The sequence below is a fragment of the Astatotilapia calliptera genome, chromosome 8 (assembly GCF_900246225.1).
Source record: "Astatotilapia calliptera chromosome 8, fAstCal1.2, whole genome shotgun sequence".
NCBI classification, from domain to species: Eukaryota; Metazoa; Chordata; class Actinopteri; order Cichliformes; family Cichlidae; genus Astatotilapia; species Astatotilapia calliptera.
Genome location: NC_039309.1, coordinates 487,501 through 500,191, shown reverse-complemented (window position 1 = coordinate 500,191; position 12,691 = coordinate 487,501). Strand labels below are relative to the sequence as shown.

Genomic DNA, 12,691 nt, shown 5'->3' with positions numbered 1-12,691 from the left:
TGACTGAGGGGTGTGATGGCAGCAACCTGACACTAATACTCAAAGACACGAGCCCGTTTGTGAGCAGCGTCGGTTGCACTTGTTTAAAAACACTGTTCTTAGCGCTGCAGCAGCGAGTACAGACGCTCTCGTACAAACTCATCTCCCTCTGCAGGACCTGTGGAAGTCCTGCAGAGGGAGATGAGTTTGTACGAGAGCGTCTGTGTTAGGATCATCATCATTTGGTGATTCTGTTCTCAGACATGGTTAATGGACTGATTCTTATATAGCGCTTTTCTACTCTCCCGGAGTACTCAAAGCGCTCTATACAACATGCCTCATTCACACCCACTCATATACACGAGTGCAACCTAACCTGTATTCGCACGCATTCACACTCCGATGAACCTGGAGGGCAAGGCTACTTGGCATGCAGACTGGGGAAGCCAAGGATCGAACCACCGACCTTCCGATCAGCTGATCTGCTCTACCATCTGAGCCACAGCCGCCCCGACATGTGAAGCTAGAGACACCGGCAACCATGGTCAACTGTCTTCCAGGGGCCAGAGCTAAAACAATGTGGGACTCTGTAGTTTTCTCTGGTCCCCTCCCCAATCAGACCAGCAGTGACATGTTTAGCCGCATGTTCTCCTTAAACTGCTGGCTGTCTGAGTGGCGTCCCAGAAACGATGTGGGCTTCATAGATAATTGGCAAACCTTCTGGAGGAAACCTGGTCTTGTTAGGAGTCAAGTCATCTTTATTTATACAGCACATTTAAAAGACATCAAGTGTCGGCCAAAGTGCTGAACTGAGGGATGATATAATAAAAGAATTAAAGTAGAAAGAAAACATTTTAAAAAGGAATTGTAAGACACGTAAGAGTATATAGCATATAATGTACATGCAAATATGCACATACATATACAAAACTGTACACATTCACACACAAGCACACATATGTGAACATAACGTATATACACATGCAACATCATCCAATAAGATGAGAGACCAAATAGACAGAATAAAAAAGATATCAAAGAGATCCGAAAGCCTTGGAAAATAAGTAGGTCTTGAGATTCGATTTAAAGACTTCCAAGGATGAAGAGGATTTTATGAAGGGGGAAGACTATTCCAGAGTCTCGGGGCGGCAATGGAGAAAGCCCTGTCACCTCTAGATTTGAGCTGGGAGCGTGGAACGGATAAAACCATCTGACTGGAGGAGCGCAGAGATCGAGTGGGTCGGTGCAGGCTAAGATCTGAAATGTAACCTGGAGCCAAACCATGGAGAGCTTTAAAAAGAAATAGTAAAACCTTAAAATCGATTCTATGTTTAAGTGGTAGCCAATGTAGAGATGCGAGTACCGGGGTAACATTCTCTCTCTTTCTAGTGCCCGTCAGGAGCCTTGCGGCTGCATTTTGAACAAGTTGCAGGCGTGACAGGCTCGAGTGACAGATGCCTAAATAGAGAGAGTTACAATAGTCAAGACGTGACGATATGAAAGCATGGATAACAGTTTCCAGGTCTTTAGATGACAGGATATTTTTTAGTTTAGAAACGCTCCTGAGTTGGAAAAAACTGCCACGAACGACTGGATTTATTTGCTTGTCCAGCTTGAGAGTGGAATCAAAAATGAAACCAAGATTTTTTACACGGGGATGTACATGAGCTGATAATGGGCCCAAATTGTTTCTTTTGAGACTAATAGAGTCCTGCTTACCGAAGATTATAATGTCGGAGCTGAATGAGGTCTCGTCTCTTCAGTGGGTCTCAGGCTCCGCCCACCCTGGTTGCACTCTAGGATGAACACCTGTCTCGGGTGGGTCTGCAGGAAGGGGTTATGCAGTCTGCTGGTCGTTAATGTTTACACTAATAAAGCTTTTTTGTTCATGCCTGTCGCGTCCGGAACTGTAGAAATCACAATTATTGTCTGAAGGCCGATAAAAATGCCCAACTGATTTTATTTTGCCAAACGGATCATTACGGCTTTGCCACACTGGTCCACTTGATTTATCTTTATTATTTAATAAAGCTGTATTGAAATGTTTAAGTCTTTACTGTCAGCAGCTGCAGTTCCAGCACGGACCACCAGGTGGCAGTACATCCCCCAGGACTTGTTCCCACTGCTGAGTTCAGTAAAGTTCACTTATTTTCAGTTTTACTGTTTATCTGCTTCACTCTTAATCAGCTTTGGTTGCTATGACAACAAAGTTCAGCTCAGGTGAAATAAAAGAGCGACGCCGTTCAGGTATGAGAGCGCTTTATTGTCTTCCTGGGTTCATTCAACCGCCACTTCCACGTTCACATCACCACCTTGTCAAATGTTACTAATACAGATAGCACCACGAGGTCACACCTACCCACAGGTCAACAGCAGTGACATCATCATACACCGTGTGACATCATCAGAGCGCCGTGTGAATGTGATCGATAGAAGACGACACCAGCGGGCAACATTCAAGCTTTATTCATCAAAAATAAAAACGCACTTTCTGACAGGAAACAGCACCAACATGGAGCTCAGAGGGGGCGGGGCCACAGGTGGAATGTGGGGTGGTGGGGTTGCAGAGGGCAAGCGGCACATTCACAGTTTGAAGGTGAGCAGAGAGGGAAGATGTTTGACTTTCTGGAAGTTCTTCAAAAACAAACATGACATCACTTTCTGTCCTCTGAAGTTAACGCTGTTGAGCGCTCTGACTTCCTGTCGTCCCTGTGGGCCTGATTTCTGTGTCTGATCTGGGGTCTGTTAGCGGGTGCTCAGTGCAGGCTAAAATAACGTTGTGCTAAAGGCGAAGGGGGCGGGGCTTGAAGGCCCGGGCGCAGCCTTTAGAAGCACTTGCGGTGGACAATGGAGGGTCCGGCCTCGTCGTACTCCTGCTTGCTGATCCACATCTGCTGGAAGGTGGAGAGCGAGGCCAGGATGGAACCGCCGATCCACACCGAGTACTTCCTCTCCGGGGGAGCGATGATCTGAGAGAGGGGTCAAAAGTTAACTAATTTTCTGCTGAATGTGAGTGAGCCTCAGTGAGGTCGTCAAGCTTCACCTTGATCTTCATGGTGCTGGGGGCCAGAGCGGTGATCTCCTTCTGCATGCGGTCTGCGATTCCCGGGTACATGGTGGTTCCCCCAGACAGCACGTTGTTGGCGTACAGGTCTTTACGGATGTCGATGTCACACTTCATGATGCTGTTGTAGGTGGTCTCGTGGATACCGGCCGACTCCATACCTGCAGGAGGACCGAGGACCAGATGCGGGGTTAGAGAGGTTCAATCAGCCATCAGTGTTACAAAAGACGGAGCGAACAGTCGAATCTGAGCTTTTCTCGATCGTCAGCATTGGAGAATCTGCTGATTGTCTTTGTTTTTTGGGTCTGAAGATGTTCGGACACATCAGATCAAGTATTCAGGAGTGCAAACTCAACAGATTAATAAAACAAAAAAAGTGTTTTATTAAGTAGCAGAGTTCTACTCTAACCAGGTACAGGGACAGACAGGCAGGAGGCACCGACCGATGAAGGAGGGCTGGAATAGTGTCTCAGGGCAGCGGAACCTCTCATTGCCAATGGTGATGACCTGCCCGTCAGGAAGCTCGTAGCTCTTCTCCAGCGAGGACGAGGTGGCGGCTGTCCCCATCTCATTCTCAAAGTCCAGAGCCACGTAGCACAGCTTTTCCTTGATGTCCCGCACGATCTCTCTCTCCGCTGCAGGCACACAGACAGACAGACCGGGTCAGAAACATCATCACAGGTGACTCTGACATTACCTGGAAGTGGGCGTGACCTACCGGTGGTGACAAAGCTGTAGCCTCGCTCGGTCAGGATCTTCATGAGGTAGTCGGTGAGGTCGCGGCCCGCCAGGTCCAACCTCATGATGGCATGAGGTAGGGCGTAGCCCTCGTAGATCGGCACATTGTGGGTGACGCCATCACCTGAGTCCAGGACGATACCTTGAGGGTAGAGAAACAGGACAACTTTGATTAATAACCTTTAACTTTAACCTTTAAACCCACAGTTTTCAATCCGTCACCGTGACAACAAATATAATTAGAAACAGTGCAGCCATTCTCGCTGCTATGCAGATTCAGATCAAACTGAGGTTATTGTACTTGGCCCTGAAAATCATAGAAATATGGTATCTAACCAGATTCTTACTCTGGATGGCATTAAGTTGGCCTCCAGTAACACTGTGAGGAACCTTGGAGTCATTTTTGACCAGGAGTAAAGCACCAAAACTAAGATGAGATTGTGATTAAGGAGAAAGTAGGAGGTGTGGTTCAACCTGTGGTACGTCCTGAGGCGTACAGTGATAGGACGGCCTGGATGGCCACATACATGGCAGGAACGTTGAAGGTCTCGAACATGATCTGAAAACAAAAAAATCGTGGAAATATTTAGTGTTAACCATCAATCTGTGTTCCTCCAGGAACAGACAGAAGAATCCAAAACCTGCAGTTCCTTTAGCATCCAGCAGAGGCAGCAGTGCGTCAGCCCCCCACAGACTTCCACGTTGAAACTTTACACCAAAAATAAACATTTTTAAAGCCTGATGCACAAACTGTTTGGTCTCTGTAGATAATTTGCCCTTCTTAACATCTGTTTTTAAATCATATTAAGTTTGCATTATTAGGGGCGTGGTTACTTTGGCTGACAGGTGGATAGTGACACAGGTGGCTGTAGCTGCTAGCTGCCTGCTAGGCTTTGCCTCAGCTAATTGGAGTCCATGAACTGGGCCTCTGGACCCAGTGTTGTGCTGGTGGAGCTTTTTGGAGCATTTTAAATGATGTAATGTGACCAGTAACATGGCTGCTGTAAGGTCACTGTGCTAACAGATAATCCCAGGAGGCTTAGATCCAGTTTGCTGAGTGTATGTTACTGATTAGCAGGTATCTGCGTCTGCGTGATAAACCTGTACAGTGTGTGGATACAGACTGATAGCCAAGAAAACTAGCATTAGCTTATAACTTTCAGCATTCCACCCGCTGACCAAATATGTTCACTTCCTGAAGCAAAAACCCACTACGGCAGTACCCATAAACTTAAGATTTAAAATCTGACTTTGAAAAAATTAATGGGTGATGCCATGATTTTTTATCTACAGTCTGTGGGATACCTGCTTCATCTTGTTGTTTGTTGTACTGTAGTGTACTTTCATACTGCAATACATTATATATATATATATATATATATATATATATATATATATATATATATATATATATATATATATTATCAGTACATGTAGAGCACTATACTATAGTACTGCATTACTGTGGTACATGTAGTACCTGAGTCATCTTCTCCCTGTTAGCTTTGGGGTTGAGTGGCGCCTCAGTCAGCAGGGTGGGATGTTCCTCTGGAGCCACTCGCAGCTCGTTGTAGAACGAGTGGTGCCAGATCTGACCAATCAGAGAGCAGAGCAGCAGTCACACAGGTGTGTGTGTGTGTGTGTGTGTTTGCGCGCGTCCATGTGTGTGTGTGTGTGTGTGCGTGTGTGAGACACACCTTCTCCATGTCGTCCCAGTTAGTGATGATGCCGTGTTCGATGGGGTACTTCAGGGTCAGGATTCCTCTCTTACTCTGAGCCTCGTCACCCACGTAGCTGTCCTTCTGCCCCATGCCCACCATCACTCCCTGCACCACACAGAGCACGCTCAGTTTACTGTCTGGTACTCACCTGTGCCCACTAACCTCGCTGTCCCCTGATTCTTCAATAATATATTACTGTCATAATCCCGACATTTGTAACTGGATGTGCGTGTGTATGTGTGTGTCCCTGTGTATCTGTATATGCATGTGTGTGTGTTTGTTTCTGTGCGTGTGTATGTGTGTGTCTGTCTATCTGTATATGCATGTGTGTGTGTCTGTTTCTGTGTGTGTGTGTGTTTGTTTCTGTGCATTTGTATGCATATGTCCCTGTGTGTGTGTGTGTTTGTACCTGGTGCCGAGGCCGGCCCACGATGGAGGGAAAGACGGCTCTGGGAGCGTCGTCTCCGGCAAATCCGGCTTTGCAGAGACCGGATCCGTTATCGCAGACCAGAGCGGTGCTCTCCTCGTCATCACACATGACTGCAGGGGGCGCTGTAGACGAGCAACGACACTACGACACCGAGTCACACTGCAGGCAGAAGAAGACGCAGGTTCAATTACTTATCATCGGCAGGCGTGTGTGAGCGCTCGCCACTCAAACCATCCACATGTGTCACATCCCAACATTATTCTGTTTGAGCCCTCAGTGCCGCGGCGGCCTGTGAGGGCTCACGGCTCTGACGGAGATCCAACCACTCGACATTTTTGTTCATTTGTGCTTTTGGAGACAGTTTAAAGCTTCAGCAGGAAGTGAGCAGGGAAAGGCAACTTCGACACATCGCATTGAAGGTCACACCGAGCCGGGCTGAAGGTCCCTGCAGTACCGCACTCCACCACAAGATGGCGCAGTGAGCTGACATGACCTTCAGCAGGTAAGAAGACGCTCCTGTTGAAGCAGTGAGGTTAAAATGGATCGTCCGCACAGAGGGAAACCTGCCCGAGGACCTCACATCATCCAGCTGCAGCACCCCCCCAAACATGAGGCACTCTGGGAAAACTTCCTAATTAGGACATGAAGCAGAGTCCTGCCTGTGTTTGGTATGTTCGCTCGCCCTCTCTCCCTCCCTGTGCTCTCTCTGCCTCCCTCCCCTCCCCATGTGTCCCTCATCGTCTCCTCGCCTCCTCACCTCACATCTGTCCATATTTAGTCATGAATCTGGGAATCGAATATTTCTGATTTTCCCTCCAGCAGAGCTCATGGGCTCAGTTTGCCCTCAGTCCTGCCTGCCAGCTTCGCTCGACATCTGTGGCATAAACTCCAAACTAAACCTGCAGCATCAGCTGATTTCATCTAACTGTCATCCAGATGTTTAATGCAGAGGCGAGCACAGCTGCATGAAACACAAACCTTTCAAATTTACCTTTTAAACCATGAAACATTTTTTCTGCAGATTTCAAACTGGCTGTGAGCAGCAGGGGGCGCTGCTGCACCGCCCTGACAGGTTTTACAGCTACAACTACGTGTGTGTGTTTCACGTCTTTCCCTTTCTTCAATTTGTAGAAAAAGTTTTAAGGAAAAAAAATCTGCTTTGATCTTTAGCTAAAATCATAAAAACTGTTTTCACGTCTCTGTGCTGCCGCAGGTGTGCTGTAAACACACGAGGCCGTGTGTGTTCAAACTTTAAACACACACGGCTGAGAGGCAAAAGTAAAGACATCACTCGTCCTCACACGAGGCTACGGAGGCCTGTTTGTGCCAAAAAACTAAATTCAGAAATGATATGGAAAACACAGACACACTCCCCATACCTGTGTTCAAGTACAAGTTAATATTTGATTTTCTTTTTGTATTTAATCAATATTTCAGTTTTTAAATATATATTTTTCAGCCTACATTTGATTTTTTTTCTTTATGTTCTTCAAATTTCTCTGGGACATCAGATGCTTCAGAAGCATGAGAAATGTTTCATGTATTTTTAGTTTTCACCAATTTCACTCTGTGGGGGGAGTCACTGCCCCCTGCTGGCTGGAATGGTCCACAGGTTTCTCTTATTCATTTAAAGCTGATCGGAGAGCTTTGCAGAGCTCAATGAGGATTTAATCTGATCAATGTTCAATTAAAGTTTCAGTTTGAACCAAACTTCAGTCAGAAAAAGTCCAATTTTAAACACACGAGAAACACCAAAGTTTCAACGACCTGAAACATGGAAAAACACGCGAGGAGCAACAGGAGGAGGAGAGAGGAGGTGAAAGGTGCCACTTTCTCACTGTTCACTACAACCACGAGGAGCACAGCAGAGAAGGACACAGAGGAGGTGGAGGAGAGGCTTAATGAACGGAGAGGAGGTGAAAAAGGTTCCATAGCTTTTACACAGTTTTACATGAGAAAGAGCAGAAAGGAGGAGAGCGAGGAGGTGCTGGAGGAGGTGAGCTGTGAGAAGAAACTGGGAGGTGATGGAGGAGGTGAAATCATGGAACTGTAGAGAAAATAAAAGAGGTAGACGAGGCGAAGTAAAGACAGAGAAGGAGCTGCAACATTTTTAAAGTGTCAGAGCAGAGGAGCAGAGAGGAGGAACGGCAGCTTCATCACACTTACGCACAGGCAGCCAGGTGAGGAAGAAGAGGTGGTGGAGGTCTTACCGTGGTGGTGCAGGGCCTGCTGGGATGTGGGGGCGGGGGCAGGACAGAAGTGAGAGTCTGCAGAGCTGCGACTGAGTTTATCAAGCCTCCACCTCCTCCATCCATCCCTCCATCCCAAACAAGGCTCTGAGCCCCCTCCCGTCTCCTCTCTCCCCCCGCGCCTCCCCCACTCTCCCCTGCTTCAGTCCTTATAGGGCAGGCCTCGAGGGAAGCAGCCAATCACACGGCTGGTGGTGCCCCCGGACTTTCTCCCATCATTCACTGCATTCCTCAGAGAGAGAGGAGCGCCGAGGGCTCCTGGAGATCACACAGCCAGAGTAATCAGGTTACACAGCCAGAGTAATCAGATTACACAGCCAGAGTAATCAGATTACACAGCCAGAGTAATCAGATTACTCAGTGAAAGTCCTACTTTCACTGTGATTGGGGTTGAAGAGCAACTCCTCTGGCAGTTACAATGATGAATGAATGAAACGTGCATCGCCCCCTGCAGGCTGCTGGCGGTATGCCTCATAAGCCCTGCCCCCCTCCACGTTAACAGCTGGGATATAAACCAAAATTAAAATAATAATTAACCCTTTAAAGCCGGTCAGAGCGGGCATGCTCCGTTTTGCGTAACTATTTTTAAATCCCGGTAGCTCTGCAACCACGTAAGCTAGCGCAATAATTTTTTTTGCATATGAAACCGGAGGAGTTGTACTTACATCTGATGCCATCAGCTTGTCCTCGGTCACGGTTTCCTTCCACATAAAGCTTTGCAAAAACTGCATAAAAAGCACTTGCAGGAACTAAAACATAATATTCCAGAAACCCTTTGCCGATCTGATCAGCTGTTCGTAACACTTCCTACGTCCATCAACATGAACTATCGCATATCCGCCATGACCTGTCCGAAACCGGAAGTGACATCATTTTCGCGGAAATGTAGTTTTTTACCATCAGGGCCTCATGAGCCTATACTGGTGTTTTTAAAAGTTATCTTTGACTTTATGACTTTGTGTCGTTTCTGGGATGCTGAGGACTCATATTGCACTGCTGGAAATAGTTAATTTTGATGCACATGCTGCTTTTTTGCAAATTTGCACTATAATATTTATTTTCGTTTTTCCTGTAGTGTATAGAAATTGGATTTCAAATAGAATAGAATTTCAAAAATAAAACTATGAAGACACTCAAAATAAATTTCCTGTGGTGGGAAACTATTTTGTGCAACTTTTTTGTATTTACAGTTTTGAGGGATAAGCCTCTTAAATTTCTCTAACTAGAAATATATGTTAAAAAAACAAAAACGATTTTCAATTTTTTTGTACTTTATTGCACTTTTTTGCAATTTATGTAATTTCTATGCACTTAATGCATGCATATTATTAAAATCTGGGCTGTAATGGTTGTATTGATGTATAGCAACTTGAAATGCTCCCAAAAATGGCTCCACAGCAGGTAAACATATAATATAAGCTCTGGCGGACTTGGTTCTATGGTCGGTCTTAAAGGGTTAAATAATAAATAATTTCTGCCAGATAAGGCTGAAGCATTTTCTTTTTCATGACTTCAGTTTGCATTATTAGGGGCGTGGCCTGTCCGACTGAAGGGTGGATGCTAGACCACGCAGGTCCATGCACACCTGCAGAGAAGAGGCAAGACCTGTGTTTGAGCGATGGCCGAGCGCAGCGGTCACCTGGATTGTGATGCGCCGGAGTTGATTGGCAGCACGCCGTACTCACAGTGAGCTCTGTTACTGCGAGTCCTGCGTTCAGGTGGGCCTCGGCACCTGCAAGCCGCTGTGCAACCCGCCTTGTCCTCAGTGTTTCTTCTCTCCTTTTAATATTGAGCTGAGCGACGCAGACATATTGATGGTACTTGATGTTTGATGTGGCGGACTGGTGACTGCGTGTTTGTTCCAGCTGTTCCAGCTATTCAGCCACATGTCTCCAGGGTGTTCCTGGGCCTCTGAGTGGATGGACCAGGGTCGTGCTGTAAAGGTCAGACGCTGTTTGCTGACAGTGTCTCACACCTCAGCCCTCCCCGACACCCTGCTTGTCCTCACCCTCCGTCTCCAAGGAAACTCGACACGGTGGGCACGCGTTTCTGTTAGCGCTGCAACAGACTTCAGCTCAAACTACATGTGACCCCGTTGAGACCCAGTCCTGGTCCTGGTCCTGGTCCTGGTTCAGCAGGTGCTGAAGTGCAGCTGTGTTTACTGTCAGCAGCTGGTCTTTAAAGAGACCGAGAGAATGACCTCCTTTCAGCTGCTGACACACACACACACACACACACACACACACACACACACACACACACACACACACACACACACACACACAGCAGTCTGAAGTGTATTTCTATTAGTTTCTACTTTTATAGAGTGATGTGTGTTTCTGTGCACTGTGGTCGTGGTCCTCGGGGTTCCTGTCTGAAGGATTCAGGATCTCTCGGCATGCTCGGACTCCAGCTGACTCTCAGATGAACTTTGACCCCTCCCCTGGCCTGTTTCCATTCTCAGCTGTGCTGCTGCCAACAGATTTACATTCTCGGTGAGCTGAGCGCAAACACAAACGACTCTGAGGGTGTGACTGATGCACGACGGCTCAGGGAGGGCCTCAGAGGCGACACCTGGAAAGGTACATCAGACTTCAAAACAGAGCCGAGTGCTGGGGGCCAAAGGTCACTCTAAAACTGTAAACAGTGACACGGTTGGCCCTGGATACTGAGCGCCTCCTTTTTGAAGAGCTGAACCTTTCTCTGATGCGCGTCACTCTTCATCTCCAGGTACTTTCTCCTCACCGCCATACTGTCCATGTAACCCCCCCCTTTCACTGGCGCTCGCAGCTCCTCATATGGCTGTGTATCGTGTTCATTCATACACAGACTGTACACGCCTCAGCAGCACGCCAAGGAGGTGACATCATCTGTTTACGCTACAGCGCGTCCTGAATGCAGCACGCACTCCACTTGTCTTCAACGTGGGACCCTGAGTCCAGCATTCCCAGCATTAAAGCTGCAGTGTGAGAGTGTGAAACTGTGCATGCAGATGATAATCAACGTGTGGAAATATAAGAAGTAAACGTCCCTCTGATTTCTGTTCAATATCAGCTCTGACTCAGACGTCATCAGCTCCTCACATCACTGTCCGCCTTTAAACTGTCTCTGCAGTCATGCTGAGGAGCTGTCAGCTGCTCGTCCAGCTCAGCAGCAGCTGACAGACCCACACACTGAGCTCCTGCTGTGAGGCTCTCGTACCAACACGTCCCAGAAGGCTGCGCTACAGAATAAAAGCCAGCCCTTGTTTATATACAGTCTGTGTATTTGATCCTCTGTTTGCAGTTGTCTCTCTCTCTCTGTGCATGCTTTAAGTCTCTTTCTGGGGTATTTAGCAGGTGACCTCTGACCTCTGACCTCTGCTCGGTGGAGCTAAAGAGGAGGAAATGCTGTGGTGATGCATGAAGCAGTGAAGGATGTGTTGGATGAACGCTGCACAGCTAAACAAGGACAGCAGCGGGATGCCACCGCCACACCCACTGTGCTTCCTCCCTTTACACGAGGAGGAGGAGGAGGAGGGCTGGGGCCAAGTCTCCTTTATTTACTGACCTCCTTCCTTATTTGGAGCCACAGACAGACACTTCCCCTGGTGTCTGTGGTTTTAGGTTGAATTTCTCCTCATTTTTTCCCCTGGCCTTTCTGTTCCTGAGGAGTTGTAAGGAGGGCGGAGCCTCTGTTGTAGGAAGTTTTGATTTGGTCGTAGTAAAGTTTCCTTTTAAGGAGAAGCAGAGACCCGGACACATTCCTCCCTCTGCCCGGCGCCTCGTCTCCAAACACTACGATACCCATCAGCCTCAGCAACCGTCTCCATGGAGAAGAGGCTCGTTACCAAGAATGATGAACTGCTCAGGATTCACACAGGAGGTCACCTGTTCAGTGCTCAGTGTCAGTGATGTATTTCCTGATGAACCCTCGACTCGCTCGAATCTCTCAGCCAATAGGAGAGCTTCTTTGCTCCAAACTACAACCGATCAGTGACCTAACTCCACCCTCACCGCTCCCTCAGGAATCCGCAGCAGCCAGGTGCGGATAATCAGCTGATAATCAATCCTCTGATTATTGATCATCAGCTGTGAGAGTACGGCGACTTTCTGCAGCGTTCAGGTGTATTGATACAATCTCCTCCCCACCAACTCCACCCCAAAGACAGACCCTGAGCTCAGACTCTACAGGCCTCAGTGAGCAGGTTAAAGGTCACAGGTCATGGCTGGTTTCAGAGGCACGGTTAGCAAAGATGCGTTAGAATGAAGCACCAAGTGCGCCAAAGTGTATCAGCGCGAGGCCGTCCATCCCAAACCGGGTCATGAGCAGGACAAAGATCTGAGCACGGCAGCAAATCTCTAGAATGACTGAAAAAGGAAAGAATTGAGCTGCTGCAGCGGTCCAATCGGGGTGCAGAGCTCAGAGAGCTGTGCACGAACAAATGCTGCAAGCCTCGAGTGCACCAGAAGTCCTGATGAAGCCACACAGGAACCATCGTCACTGTTTCCAGTGCTGCTGACCACAGGAA

At 47.6% G+C, this 12,691-nt stretch overlaps 1 protein-coding gene across 1 annotated transcript; it reads right to left on the bottom strand.

Moving 5' to 3' along the window:
• Positions 1-2,221: 2,221 nt before the first annotated feature.
• acta2 (actin alpha 2, smooth muscle) lies at positions 2,222-8,223 on the bottom strand. The gene is made up of 9 exons (XM_026177737.1): positions 8,143-8,223; positions 5,912-6,091; positions 5,479-5,607; positions 5,262-5,372; positions 4,256-4,340; positions 3,762-3,923; positions 3,487-3,678; positions 3,023-3,204; positions 2,222-2,948 (listed from the first exon to the last, which is right to left on the bottom strand). The coding sequence occupies exons 2-9, from the start codon at positions 6,038-6,040 to the stop codon at positions 2,805-2,807; spliced, it is 1,134 nt and encodes a 377-aa protein (XP_026033522.1). The 5' UTR covers positions 6,041-6,091; positions 8,143-8,223; the 3' UTR covers positions 2,222-2,804.
• Between the last annotated feature and the right edge of the window lie 4,468 nt (positions 8,224-12,691).

What these genes read in the sequence shown, in the direction of transcription:
- acta2 (XM_026177737.1), bottom strand. Translation starts at nt 6,040, where the DNA reads ATGTGTGATGACGAGGAGAGCACCGCTCTGGTCTGCGATAACGGATCC. An exon ending in TGGGCCGGCCTCGGCACCAG is followed by an intron (nt 5,608 to 5,911) that starts GTACAAACACAC and finishes TGTGTGGTGCAG; the next exon opens with GGAGTGATGGTGGGCATGGG. An exon ending in CGCCTCAGGACGTACCACAG is followed by an intron (nt 3,924 to 4,255) that starts GTTGAACCACAC and finishes TCTACCCTCAAG; the next exon opens with GTATCGTCCTGGACTCAGGT.